The 15,331-nt window shown below is 38.4% G+C and overlaps 1 protein-coding gene across 2 annotated transcripts in view; it reads left to right on the top strand.

Annotated features, from left to right (window-relative positions):
* Positions 1–15,331, top strand: part of eeig1a (estrogen-induced osteoclastogenesis regulator 1a) — a 40,446-nt gene that overhangs the window by 14,024 nt on the left and 11,091 nt on the right. The window contains exons 3-5 of one of the 2 annotated variants that reach the window (XM_067572517.1): positions 9,772–9,892; positions 12,127–12,156; positions 13,598–13,714. In XM_067572517.1, the coding sequence (XP_067428618.1) occupies positions 9,772–9,892; positions 12,127–12,156; positions 13,598–13,714 (268 nt within the window). Of the gene's footprint in view, positions 1–9,771; positions 9,893–10,451; positions 10,731–12,126; positions 12,157–13,597; positions 13,715–15,331 lie in introns of those variants that run through there. The other variant, XM_067572525.1, reaches the window with a different exon arrangement.

Here is a 15,331-nt window from a genome sequence, read left to right as displayed (position 1 = left end):
CACTGAAAACCTCAAAGCTTCAGCCGTGTTTCCACTACATGATACCGGCTCTGCTCACTTTACTTTTCTGGATTTGGTTTTCCATCGCAGATAGCAACCCCCTCAATGTAGGGCGGGGTTTGCAGGACTGCAGGTTTGATGGCTGTCGTTGATTGGTCAAGACACAACGCGCAGCTTATTCGTGTGTTTGTGTACCACTTCATTCATAAAGCAAGGAAGTAGTCTAGTATTGATTTCGGACCAGTTTAGGACGTTTCATAACGTTAAAAGTAAAGGCTTTGTCGTCACCTTTTAGTATCAGGTCAGCTCGCTTGGAACCTCGATGCAGGTGATGCCAAAAAAAGTACCAGATGCCAGGTGCTATCCACTACTTTTGCCTGAAGGAAAACCAAAAAGGAGACGAGTAGAGTCGAGTTTCCATGTGGTGGAAAAGGAGCTTTTGTTCTCTCAGGCTGTGATTCGGTTCCACCTAAATCTAATCACCTAAATCTGGCTGAAGAAGCTGCTCTTAACTAAGGAAGTAAACACTCCAAATTTCAAGAAAAACTGCTTTATGCACGGTTGTCATAAACTAATCACTATTTCACATTAGATTCCCTGTCTGCTCGGAAAAAAACAGTCAATCCTCAATCTTCTGTTTTTAAACCTTTTTATTTAAGAAGGAAAGTCTTACTGAGATTAAAAACATCTTTTTTTTTCAAGAGGCCATGACTAAACAAACCTGACCAAAACTCTTCATAATGAAGTCACCCAGTGCAGCGGTGTGACTCATTGACATGTTTTTAATCATTTGGAGGTTTACGGCACAGGGGAATAAGATGAATCAGGCTTTGGATACACACACAATACTTGTTAGTAGATCAGTTCATTGTTGGTTTGGATCCAAACATGAGATTTATTGACAGAAAGAAAATCTCCAGCCTTATCTTTTAAACAATATGCAATTGTAAAATCATGAACACAGTTGCCAATAAGACTCATATAAAAGATCACAACATAAAAACAACAAAAAAGCTTCAAATTGATGCTGCTTAAAACACTTGCAGACAGAAATAAGGTAAATAAAAATAAATGTTTCTGAAGCAATGATTTAAATGCACAGAAGAAACCCAATTTTTATGGTTTTAAATATATATGTGATGAAGTTTCTTTGTTTTGTAAGCTGAAAATGGGTTTCTTCCATAATTACTGTATATTTGGGGTGTCCCGGTGGCCTTGCGGTTACGTCGCATACCGTAAAAAAAACCAACGCAACTGTTTTTTTGTTGTTGTTGTTTCCTGTCTGTGTTTCCACTGTATCTCCACAAAAATAATCTTAAGAAGTACCTCACATCCTCTCTTTCTCTCTCCAATTAAAACCTTGTCTCCCATTTTTTTTTTTTTTGTCTCTGTTGGCTCCAGTCTTGGATTCTCTGAGGTTTTTTTACTTTCTTCCTCAGTCCTTCAGCTTTTATTTGCTTTCCTACCACTTCCTAATCTATCTACTGGATGTTACGTAGTCGCAGGAGTATTATGTTCCATATCTTGTCGGCCTAATTTGCCTAATTTGACTCTTGGCCTCGTTACTTTTAATTTGCGTGTAATTGTCGATCATGTAGCAATACTTCTACTTTTTTGCTCTACTTTCAGTCAAAGGCAGTAAATGTAAATGGATTATTAATCAAGCTAAAGGGGGAAAAATCAGCCTGCGTGACGACTTTTTTCCCTCTCTTCTTGCTGTTTTTATGATCTGTGTGTTTTTTTTGGTTTGGTTCTGGGACAGAGATGATTATTGCGTGCCGTCAACACTGGACAACATCTGTCCTGATGTTCTTTTCGGTGAACGTTTAACAGTAGTGACAGTGAATTAAATACAGATTGTGTTGCTGTCGTCGAAGTCGCGCTTTTTCCCCTTTTAGTTGCTGCTGCTGCTGCTGCTGCTGCTGCTGCTGCTCCGTCTTCAGGATGACGTGTGTGGGAAACATCAAGTTTTTTGCTCTACTTTCAGTTCAGCTGTCGGGAATTATGTTTGGTGGAGGGGCACGGCGGTTTTCTGTTTTTTTTTTTTTTTTTTTTTAAATACACTAATTTGCTTCAACTGGACAACAAGATGAAAGGATGGGCCCCGCAGGACGAATGCGTGGAAGAAGAAGAACACGCACAATGACGGCCTTTGTATCTCTTTGCAGGCGTTTTCATGTGTCGGCCTTCAGTCGTTCTGTTTATGTGAGCTCTGTTCAGCTGTGGTGGGAGCAGCTCCAGTGTCTGTCTACTGTCACTGTGGCCTGGTTAAAGTTTGCTGCTTGGCTGCTTTCACAGCTCGGTGCTGTAGAGCCGCTCATATCTAGTCTTCTATTTTTGGATGAGGAGAGTTTCTTTCTGAGGTCTTCAGACAGTGTTAAAGCCTCAATATGTGTCAAAAACATCCAAATTACTTCCACTAAGGCTGCTGCTCAGTCTGAAAAATGTGTCATTTTAGAAAAAGGTAACAACTTCTATTAGATTCTTGCACATTATGAAGCTTTACTGATTAGTACAGTAAATAAAAAACAAACTCCTGACTGAGCAGGTCTAAGAATAAAAACATTATTAAAGAGTACAAATATCAGACAGCATGTGAGATTATTTAGTAAAATAGAAAAGATCTTTATTGAAATACACAGAGACAAAAATAGGCAAACACTTCTAAAACTCAAAAATCTCACTGTTAGATAGCTCTAATCTGCACCAAATACCTGTCACTTGTTCCTTGGCTCATGAAATCTGTCAAGGTTTTGAGAGATCCTGCTAACAAATAAAAATTGTTAGGTAACAAAATATTGAACACATAGTTCTGCTCTGATCAGGCTTTTGAGGCCAGACTGAGTCATTTGTGTTGAATGTTGGAGCTTTGCTAGTAAACAACAACCCCAGATTGAACAAGCATCTGCTGATCAGTATTTTACTTTAAACTAACTTCAACTAGATTACCGTATTTCCTCTAATAGCGGCAGGTAGTCAGTTAAAATCCAGGTCTCTGTTAATGTCCGGGGGCATGGTTGACAGTATGAACTTCAACTGCCTTTATAAAGCACATATTGTTGCGTGCAGTGTGCAAACAACTGGGACGTACTGCTTCATCTGTCGTTGCCCCATCAATGTCATCTGTCAGTCGACGTGACTGATCTTCCGCTGCTCAAAGGATTGTGGGTCAGAATAGCCTGAAAAGCATGCTGGTTTACATATTACACAATGTGACAGGATGTAGTAGGACATCCTGGTATTTTTGGTGCACTATGTGTTGGGACATAGTAAATCTTTTTCTGGCGTACTTAATAGTACGGTTGTATCAGAACACACCCAAGGGTGGATAAACCATTGGTAGCCGGCTCGGCTGGTGGAAGTCTCTGGTTCAGATTACCGTAATTACTGGTAAGCAGTAACACAAATTTAACAAATGGAAGCAGATCAGAAAACAAGGCTTCGAACTAGAATATGAGCAAATGTACTTATCAAACAGACTGAATTAAAAATAAAGGCCCGTCTCTAATATAAGTCTGCTTCCTATAAAGGCCTGGTACCCTATAAAGGCTCCGGCCACTATTAAAGGAAATACGGTAAGTCTCTACAGGGTGAAACGTGTATCCAGCTCGTGTTAAACTTCAAACTACATGCAGCTCTGCTTGTGTTGCTCAAACATCCTCAACTGATTGTGACAGATTCAGCCATTTCTCTCTACTTTTCCCAAACTTTTAGAAACTTTTCTTTTTTTTCTTACATTCATTGCAACACGCTGCTCTGATTAATCACCGTTGAGTAAATATTCTCTCCGTTGTCTCCTGACCTGAACCAGAACCTGACATCTCATCCTGTGATTGATTTTAGTTGCGATAACGGCGTAAACAGTTGCCTCACTCTTTAAATATGTGCCTTTTGCTTTTCCCCTTAAGGGTTTATGTTGCATTTCATAAAAGTTTAACAACTTCTCTGTGACTTTGGGTAAAAAATAATGATTTAAGTGCCGATGTACAAATCATATGTCGGCTTCATGCCTTAAAATACGATTGTTAGAACTGAAACAGTTTTACCTCGTACAGCTTTTTGTTGTTGACACTAATTTTAAACCATCAGTTCTTAGTAGGGTTGCAACTATGTATTATTTTCTTGATTAATTGATTAATGTTTGGTCTATATAATGTCTTCATAACATGTAAAACCCTCAAAAGGTGTCAAGAACATCCGAATTATGCAAACTAGAAAGTGTAGCTCACTACTAAAGTTGCAGCAGTCTTTTAAATTTGTGATTTTAGCAAAAGGTAACAATTTCTACTAAGATCTTGTACACCATGAAGTCTTACTGATAGGTACGTAGGATCAAAAGGTCTTGATTGAGTAGAAATTAAATTATTAATTTCACTTGATAAGCCTCTAAGGACTGAAACATCATTTTTAAGTGACTGATAGCATGTGCGATTCTTAAAAAAGGTTTGTAAAATCTGCATGTGGATGCTGATCTGCATCAAAATACACAGTGAAGTCAGAGTTTGGACGAGCGGCTGCAGTGTGAACAGAGCCAGTGACTCTCTGCTGAAGAATGTTTGTTAAATGTTAACAGCTCAGCTTCGTCCTGTACGAAAAAGTGAAAACACTGTGATACAAAAGTTGCAGGTGAGATTAAAAACAAACGTCGGAGGGCTTATAAAAACGTCTTGAGGCTGAAAGAGAAAGTGTTGGTGTGTGAGCGTCTCCTCCTCCTCCTCCTCCTCCTCCTCCTCCTCCTCCTCCTCCTCCTCCTCTGAGCTGCTGGCGGAGCGTCGGTGGATTTTTAGGAGTGTGAGGTTTCCATGGAGCCTGAACAAAGCCATCTGGACTGAGGAATGTGGTTTGGGAACGTTCGCCGTTATGCACACTGGAGGACCAATAGTGTGGGGGTCCTGATAAGAGCTGAGAGTGTGTGTGTGTGTGTGTGTGTGTGTGTGTGTGTGTGTGTGTGTGTGTGTGTGTGTGTGTGAGCTCGTGTCTTTGTACACTTGTGAGAACGTCACATGTTTCCATTGATAAAAGGACAGAAGGATAAATCCTCCAACGTGACATTCTTACCTTTCTTCACTTTATTTAAGGTTAGGACTTTGGTTTAAGTGTAATAAAGATTCACAGCTTGTTTTTGGAGTATTTTAATTGTGATGTTTTTAATCGTTTTGTTATGAATCTCCAGTGTTTTACATCCATGAATTCTGGGTAAGAAACCGGAGACATTTAGATCATTTGGATGGATTCTTATCAGGAGACGTTACTACTTAAAAACAGGGAATAAAAGAACAAAGTCAATTAATTTATGATTTTATTTTAAGAAATTAAAGGTAGAAGGAGAAGGGTTAGGAAACAGGGATTAATATCAGTTATTCCTTTTTTTATTAATGAATAATTTAATATAAACATACGAATAATAAATGTCACTCTTACATTTCTGGAGCTGAAAATCATTTTAAAAACTTAAAAATTTTGTCTGACCAGCAGCAATAATAATTATAAGCTATAACCAGCAAAGGTTTAAATGTGTACTTTATAAGTATCATATGTGAGAAGTCACCCAGCAGATTAATTTACTAATTAAAAACTAACATTTAATAAAAGAGAAAAGAGACTAAACTAGAAAATAACCGTGTACCTTATCAACACTATGAACCATCCTCTGTAACAGGCTGCCCTTCTCTTTAATATAACACCTGACAATAAATAACAATACAATAAAATATTGTCAAAATCATAAATATACAGTAATAGCAGTAAAACCATTACACACACACAATAAGGATGCACATCAACTCATTTTAAAAACCAAAACAAAGCTGGAAGAAGCTCAGCTTTGACTGATATTTTGTATTTAAATGTTTTCTAAAACGTGATAAAAGTGTTTGAAGGGAAGAAGTAAAGTGGTAGAAATCACACAGCACACTGTGGAGGATGGTGGATAGTGGTGAACAAGGGGGGGAGGGGGAGTGTGAGGAGCAGCTGCTGCTAGTTTGCACTATAGATTGTGTGTGTGTGTGTGTGTGTGTGTTGTTGTTGTTGTTGTTCGTGTGTCATTTGCACCTTCTGTCGTTCTGACGTTAACCCACAAACTGCCTCATGTACTCTGAAACTAAACAGAGCAACTGCAATAGAAATAAAAGTTAAATATGAATTGAATTACGGTTTAATGACAGTAGCTGGCTTGATTAGTTGATCGATGAGTCGATCGCAACAATCAATCAATCCATTTGATCTTTTAAATGTCAGAAAATGGTGAAAAATGTTTCCCCAGAGCTCGAAACGCAGCCTAAAATTTCATGTTTTCTCCTGACCGACAGTCCATAAATCAAAAATACTCAGTTTACTGTCAAAGAGGACCAAAGAAACCAAAAAATATTCACATTTAACAAGCTGGAACCAGAGAATTTAGGCGTTTTCTCTTAAATATAAAAAAAGACTTTGGGAATAGTTGGCGTTTATGTCAGAAAATATCCTTCAGAATGTCCTGAAGACCGCAGTGATGTCAAATTACTGTCTTTGTCCAACTAACAGCATAAAACCCAAATATATTCAGGTCACCGTTAAACATGTCAAAGAAAAGCAACAAGAAACTGATAACAATGTGAATGAATTCATGTTTGGCATTTTTGCCAGAAGAAACCACTTGAAATGATTAATTTGTTATTAAAATAGTTGCCAATTAATCATTTTTTCTTCATCCTTTAGTTGTTTCAGTTGGAGTTCTCGGCCCCCAGAGGATGAATCTTTGTTTTTGCTGCTCCAATGACTTTTCCTCTAGTCAAGCTTTCAATTAATCAATAAGTTGATCGACAGAAAATTAATTTACAACTATTTTCATAATCAAATAATTGTTTTTAGTCATTTTTTTAAAGCAAATATGCCACAAAATGTGCTGTTTTTAGCCTCTCAGATGTGATGATTTAATGTTTTCTTTGTCATTTAAATGACATTTAAATGTCATGTTTGACGGTCATTATAACCTTCATTATAACTGGCATTTTCACTATTCTCTGACATTTTATGGACAAAATATTTAAAATAATCGTCAGTTGCAGCCCTAAAAATGTCCATTTGTTCTGAAGAATAAACATCAAATCTAAGGGTCAGATTGACATCAAATGTACAAACATATTCATAATCTCTAGAGGTCCTTATCTGCAAATAAATACTACATTTACCAAAAAATATACAATTTACATCTGGTGTCAGGTTGGGAGATTACATTGTTGGATGTTTGGTTGAGTAGCGAAGCTGAACTTGTACTTAACTTCTTGTTCCAAAGTAGCTACAATGGAAACAAACTGCTCATCACAACCTTCCACCTTCAGTATTAACAGTCAGTCACGCCTCACTGTGAAGTACTCTGTCTGTGATTTATATGTTAGAATTAAAGAGACGTCATGCAGTTTAGGTGAAATTGTTCAGCTGATGTGTTTCTCCTCAGCTCGCTGTTGGACAGAATCCAATAAAAGTTCCTAAATGAGCCGTTTTGTCATTTAGGAGAAGAAAAAAACTCTGTTGCTTGGCTTTTACTGTGTGATTGACAGTATATTTAAACAAATTATAGTGCTCTTTAACAGGATGGTATTTAACTTGAACTGTCTGGTTAACAAAATGACGGTCATTCAAAAACAGAAAAGTGGAGTCTTATAACTTGGCATTAACAGTCATGTAAGGATTTTGTAGTGATTTCTCTTTCTCATAGTATGTTGTATTTTAGAGGGAAACTTACAACTTGCTGGCTTTGGTTTCTTGGATGTTTCCCTGTTTTAGCACCAGAGATGTTCATAATTAGCTACAAATAACAGTTGGATTATTTCTGCACACAGTGAACAAGTCATTTTTAGGCACGCTAACAGTTTTTTCTACCACTTTGGTTCATATCGCAATAATTTGATAAATTTCTGTGGAATTTTGTACAGACGTTCATGTTCCCCAGAGGATGAAACCTACTTTCCCCTGACTTTTCCTCTAGCGCCACCATGAGGTTGAGTTTTGAGGTTTGGAGTGAGATGAAGTTTGGTTCACAGATTCATTTTTTTATGACCAAATACCTGCAAAAACTAAAAACATTCCCATCAGGCTCAGTTGAACTTCATGTTTAGTGCTAATAAGCAAATGTTAACATACTAAAACTCTAAACTAAGACAGTGAACATGATAAACATCATATCTGCTAAATATCAACATGTTAGCATGGTCATTTTTAGCATGCTAGCATGCTGAATTTGGTATTTAGGCTCTGCGTTAAAACAATGCAAGAAATATGATTCAGGAAGTCGAGTTGGAGCTAAAGATTAATGCGTTTAAAGGCTCATCGGACGCCAAACCAGCACACAGCAGTTTATAACACTCACAGGCAGAATTTTACAGCTCTGGAAACTTATTGCAGAGGCAACTGATGTATCGTTTGTCGCGCAGATGGCGAGCTAAACCTGTTGGATGATGTTGTGTAGCAGCGCAGAGCTAATGTCGGTCTGAACGCCACCTTAAGCATAGACTCACAGAGCTGCTAGCATGGCTGTAGACTCTTAGTCTTGTTCTATTTTAAAGTCTTCTACTTTACTTAATTTGTTGACTAGATTTGAAGACTCTGTAGCTTAGCTCTGTAATGACTGTTATCAAGGGTGTATTACTCTAAACTAAAGGTCTAATTGTTGGCTTTGAAAGTTTGGGATAAAAATGGAAACGGTCACTAAAAATACACATTACCCTCAAAGACAAGCAAACATTTTGGTGCCTAATTTTACAAAATAAATGTAGGGCTTCAGAAAAACAGATTTTTTTGACAAGAATCTTGACTTGGAAACACAATGCATGCCACACAGTGCTTTATTAAGCAAATTAGGTTGCCTTCTTTTTCAGAACATACCACACAAATCTAGAGACACACATTCCTCCTCCTCCTCCTCCTCCTGTTGCTGCTGCTGCTGCTGCACACTGCAATGTTTCTAATGACATTACTTTGGAATTTCTTGAACTGCCAGTCACGTCAGCTTTTTGTTTTCAGGAACAAACAGATCAGCGATCCAGTTTGTTTTTACACCTCTTGCTATTTTTCCCACCACTTCACCAGGATGCACGGACACTTAAAGGCTTTTTAAACAAAGACAAACTGTGTTTTCACAGAAGTTTCCTCGACAAATTTGCTGTCAGAGGAAAAAGTGTCAAACTAGATTACATGTCGGCTGTGAGGTCCTGTAAACCAAATTGTCACCAGTTGTGTGACAAATGCTGAATATCTACCCACCAAAGCACTGAATAAATCATCTAAAATAAAAAGCTGTCATCAGTGTCAGAAGCCATGGGAATTAGCTCAGTAATCCAGTTAGTTTTGGAAAAACTTGCTCACAACATGTTTTCTTAGTGTTGTTCTGATGAATCTGATCCTCAGTGGACAGACTGGTCATGAGGCTGTGAGACAGAGTGGGGGAAAAACTGATGTCGGAGAACATGGCGTGTAGAAAATCATGTGTTGCCAAGTCTTAAGAATGTTTGGATTTGACCTAAATGTCAGGAAATGTTTGGGAATAAGTTCTTGTTTATCTGTTTATAAATACACTCTTCCTTTATGTTTTTTTTTTTTCTTGTAAATCAACCGTCATTCTACGTGATATGTCTCAACTGCACCATCATTTCCAGTATTATTCCCTCAGCAAGATGAATCATATTCATCATTAACTGAATTCTGCAACCCACAAAGCAAGTTAATAATTCATTGGAAGTACGTGAATGGAGGATAACAAACTGTTTTTTTTTTGGTTTTTTTTTCTGCTTACAGAGAGGAGGTTCAAGAGAACTGTGTTCGCTGGAGGAAGAGGTTTACGTTTGTTTCCAAAATGAGTGCCAACCCCCACACCGGAGTCCTGGATCCTTCTGTCTGCAGGGTGTCAGTCAGGAAGGTATGAATGTCAAAGTGACCTGCTTAAGACTGGAGCTTAACTAGATTATACAATGGGCTTCATGCAGGAAACACTCATCCAACAGATTCGTTCTTAAGGGGCAAAATTTGTGGCTTTGATAATTTTCTTGTACTTAAAATTTTCTTGAAATTTACAAGTGGTCCAGACCTGTCGCACGAGTCAGAGAAACACTTGTTTGACTGGATTATAATGTCTGAATCTGAATACATTTGGAGTTTAATTATGATACTAAAAACTAGGGCTGTAGTCTGCTGGTCGACTGGTCGACTAATTGGTCGATATGATCTCGTCCGACTAAATTCTCATTGGTCGAATAATCTCCGTGTTATTTTTATAAGGAGAAAAGTGCTACATCAATAGCTTTCCAGGATTAATCCATTATTTCCTGCGGCGGGAGGGACAGACTAACAAATTACCTGTAAAAACAACGGGGGTGTTTTGAATACACCCCCGTTGTTTTCACAACTTTGAACTCGCCCAACCTAATGGAGACTGCTGGGACTAACTGTACTCAACGTTTACTGAACGTTTACTGAATCTGTGTTTCTCCATAATGACACAACGAGAACCCCCGCCAGGCTAAGAAAATATTTTTTTAATAGTTGATACGCGAATGAACATCAATTAATTCGGAAATCGATAGCGTTTGGGAGTCTCTGTGCAGCGCTGTTCCGGTACGTGAGTCAACGTCTGTTGTTGCCTGGGAAACCACTGGTCGCGTGGCTCCGTTAAGGAGTATGTTTGCGTAGCTAGTGGGGAAAGAGCGAGGGCAGAGAAGTGACGGTGGATGCGAGCGGAGCAGAGGAAAAGGTCATTAGTAAGTTGTCAGTACAGTATAAACTACAGTGTGTCAGTTAATAAATGCGAAAAAGTCACGTCTGTTGTTTCCCCAAATGCTGGAAAAGTAAAGGGGGTTAGCTCCAAAGTTAGCAACAATGGGTTAGCATAACCTGAAGACACAAAACAGAGAAATGTGTTTACTGTGCATTCTGTCCCAATCAATCAACTAAAACTTACGGCAAAATTGACATTCTCTGCACCATATCATCATCATCATCATGGCTGCCAGTTTACTTTTAGATTTTATGATTTTTATTGGCATATATCGGCGCAGCAGCTTCTACATGTCAGTAGCAGTAAACAGCTGCCTCAGAGTGTTTCTGCAGCTCTCCGTCCAGGATCGTGTTGTGTGTGTGTGTGTGTGTGTGTGTGTGTGTTGCAGCTGACAGTGTAACATCACCTACTGTAGACTATGATATTCTGTCACATGACATGTCATATTAGTCACGGAGCGATTCGCTTTAGAAAGATGTTTTTAGCGTCTAACTTCTCGTCAAAGCGTTCCCTCTTCATTTATTTCTGTCACGGTACAGAGCTGCTCTGATGACACATAGTTGGCAGCTGGATTCATATTTTCTAACTGTTTCTTATCCGCTGATCTCTGACAGCAAGACCTGAAGCTCTCCGGTGTTTGGTGACATGTTTGTGAATGAAACTCACCCACAAACTGAGCAGAACAGGTCGCCTTATATGGACATTTTTATAAAATCTCACCAAGGCTCATCTCCTCATGAGCAGGTGACATTCATCAGGCTGAAACGAGCAATTTACCACAAGTTCTGGACAGTTATATCCGACTTTGCAACACTCATACGAACAAACCTCACAGACAAAATTTTAGGAAGGAGTTTTAGGAATATGAAAATGTTCTTGCATGAGGCCCAATGTCTTGAAAATTTGGGGGATTTTCACCAAAAGTAAAGAAAAGTAAACTCTTGTTGAGATAGAACATTCAGTTATGTTGTTGTTAGAGCTGTTTGGTCAGTTTTTATTATTCTTTGATCAGATATTTGCTCATTTAAATCATATTTTAGAGTATTCTTTGAAGGTAAAAGCTTCTTTGTAATGCTGCTACAGAGCACAGGTACACAAAAACTCGCCAAACTCGTTCAAAGAGTCTTGAGACACCCACAGGAATGCCCGCAGGGTGTCATCATGAATTTGATTGATGCTAAATACATGTATGCCATGCGAACGCCGCCTCAGTGCCGTGTTCTGCTGCTCGCTCAGTGAGCTACACCGAAGCATGTGAGTGGTCTCGGCCTGTAATTTCAGTTCTCTTGGTGGAGCCCTGTAATTGGAGGCTGGTGTAATGTAAATTTGGATCAGTTGGATCACAGGGTTCATTACTCTCTTCCTGTTTTCCCCTGCAGGAACTGAAAGGAGGAAAAGCATATACGAAGGTAAGAGCCGGTGTCTGCCTCACCTCTCACGTTCATAAACACATAGAAACAGTTACAGATGAGTCTAAGTTGGCCTTCTGCGAAGCTTAATACCACATCATGTAAATATTAGGATTTTCCAACAAGCGTACAACTGAGCAGAGCGTGAACATCAATCAGAAACTTGTCTTCTTCCTCACATTTGCCCGGAATCTGCAAAACATCCTGCCAGCCAATACCTCTCTCTTACCGTAACGGTGGGAATCCCTGACAGATGAGTCACGTCTCGTGAGTGAAAATACAAGGTCAAACCCCCACCCCCCACCCCCCTTCCAATGAAGACAAGAGTCTTGTCGATCCGTGGACCGTTGTTGCATGACAGGAACCGTTTCCTCTGTTTTCGCCCATTCTCCATTTAGATTTCCTTTTAGCTAAATATACCTCGTTTCCCTCCTTAGAAGTCGGCTTCCTTAAATACACACCTATGAAAACAGAAGCCTCTTAAAGAAAGGGAAACCTGGAGGAGGAAGAATGGGGAACCTTTCGCTTGCGAGACCTGCAGAGTTAATTTAAAATAACATCGCAACTGTAGTACAGACAAAGACAGTTTCCACATTGAAAGAAGCTGCGAGGGTTGTTTTTAGAGATAACAGCTTCCTTATCTGCAAAATCTGGTGCTGTATACAAATCCCATTTACAAGTTTTAGAGACACCATGAACAATGCTTCCTTCCAGCTGAAAGTCTCCCCAAGACTCGTAAAGAGATTTTAATGTGTAACACCGGTGGAGTTTCCCCTTTTTAAGGTATATTTCAGTCTGTTTTTTGTCAGTACTCTCCTGAAATCTCTTTTTTTCCCCACTGTTTGTTAATATCACAGATATTTTCTGTATCTGTTCTTTCTAAAGTGTCATTCAAGCTATTTTACACTTATATTATGTAAAGTATTTCATTCCAAGATGCCATGTTAGACATTACGTTACATCTCGATGGGAAATCATGACCTTGTGACCTGTCAAACTGTAGAGCACATCGTCTCACCTGAAATCATTAAAAGCACTTTGAGTGAAAACTGACATTGAGGTCTGAGGATTATCCAGAAAACCCCAAAACCACCTGATTAGATACCAACAATCATATATATATATATATATATATATTTTGTGTGTGTGTGTCTTTGATTTGGGTGAACTGCCCCTTTTTAAATATGTTTTCCTTCATCAAAGCCATTTTAAAAATACAGGTTTCCCTTCTGAAGTGTGTTTTTTGCACTCTGTCATCCACTAAACTTCAAACGCTTGTGACGTTAAAGATGTAAAAGTGCTCCTCTTGATAAATGATGGGTGTTGCAGAAATCTCATCTTTCTAAACATGTGCCAAAAAAAAAAAGGGGGGGGGGGGCAGCCAGTGAAAACCCTCCATTAGTGAGTCTAGAATTACTCTTCTCTCTTCTTCACCCCTCAGCTGGGCTTCACAGACCTGAACATGGCGGAGTTTGCGGGATCTGGCTCCACTGTGCGCTGCTGTCTGCTGGAGGGATACGACACCAAGAACACACGGCAGGACAACTCCATACTGAAGGCAAGGAAACGTGTATCCGGTGATAGTAAATAACTGGAAAAAAAAGAGAAATAAAGAAGAAGAAAGCAAGCCGCTCTTTGAAAAATGTCTTTATTGGGTATATTATAAGGTGATTCTGCAAGCTCAACACATGCAAAACAAAAGCAAATCAAGAAATTAGATAAAACAAGTGTTTAGAAAACTGCTGCAAAGTGAGAAAACACAATTAAATACAGAGATGCAATTGAAATTGTGCCATTTTTTAACAAATTTCCATTGCAGTATTCCTGTATTGTGTTGTGTTTTCTGTTTTGTACTGTTTTTTTCTAAATGCTACATGTGTTGTCAAATTGATGAAGATATTTGTTGTTTGCATGTGTTTTTATAAGCTGCGGTTCGTTAAGCTCTCAGGTAGAGCTTCAACCAACGATTATTTTCATTTATTGATTAATCTGAAGACTGTTTTCTTGATAAATAGATCAGCTGTTTGGTCTATAAAATGTCTCAACTGTGGAAAAATGTGGATCACTGTCACTCAAGACTGAAGAAGCCAGAAAATATTCACATTTTAGGAGCTTGAATCAGAGAATTTGGACATTTTTTTTTCTTAACAAATGACTCAAAACGATTATTTAATTAGCAAAATGATTCATTTTTATGTCGATTGACTAATCAATTAATCAATTAATCGTCACAGCTCTTCTCTCAGGGCCACCGTAGTATTTGTCTCGGCCAAAGACAGAATGATATTAACATCATAAAGATAATGAGAGATGTATTTTTATCTCTCCTGGTTTAAACAAGAATTTTAATGTGCCATAAAGTTTATAGCTTCCAACGCCTAAAGCAAGCTTGATTATTAACTCTGAGAGTTCAACCTTTGACCTTTGACCTTTTTATTGATTGCTTCCTTTACTCTTCACTCTGTCCTCTTTTTGTCATGCGAAACCGGCGAGGGACTCGTTGAAATGCTTCGGTTTTTATCTTTAATGCATCTTAATTTAAAACAACAAGGTAGCAACAGTTTTGGTTTTTCCTTCGAAGCAGCAGAAGAAGAAGAAATATTGAGTTTAGTTAGTTCAACTTTGTTGTCATGTAATGAAAATTTGAGTTTGTAAACTCTATTTACAATGAAAACAGATAGAAAACTCTAATTATCTAATCTGATATCTCCAGTTGATGCCTGCAAAACTTTTCATTTGACATAATAAACTATATTTCTATGAGAAACTGAGATCATCCTCTTCTGACTTCACTATTTCTTGAGGACTTAAACTTCATTAATATGTACAATATAGACAAAGACCACTTGGTATTTCGATATAAATCACTCATCAGAGCTGAGTGTGAAGTTACCAGAAAAGAAAGAGACTCCTTTTAATGTCACTCTGGGTCTCTGTGGATGAAGGAGATCCTGGTTTACTCACTGAGGAGTTGAAGCTCTCTGTAGCGCCACCCAGAGATCATCAACACTAACTGCTCTGTATATGAAATAAACGAGAGCCAAAACAGTCATGAGTGGTTCTGTCATCTCATTCCTCTCATGGACTTGTACGTAATTCATGCGTCAGTAAGCTTACCGGGAATTTACTCTTAAGCTTTCACAGTTATTTATTTATTTATTTTATTATTTCTCAA

The sequence above is a fragment of the Thunnus thynnus genome, chromosome 2 (assembly GCF_963924715.1).
Source record: "Thunnus thynnus chromosome 2, fThuThy2.1, whole genome shotgun sequence".
Lineage (NCBI taxonomy): Eukaryota > Metazoa > Chordata > Actinopteri > Scombriformes > Scombridae > Thunnus > Thunnus thynnus.
This window is presented reverse-complemented; position numbering and strand designations above follow the sequence as displayed.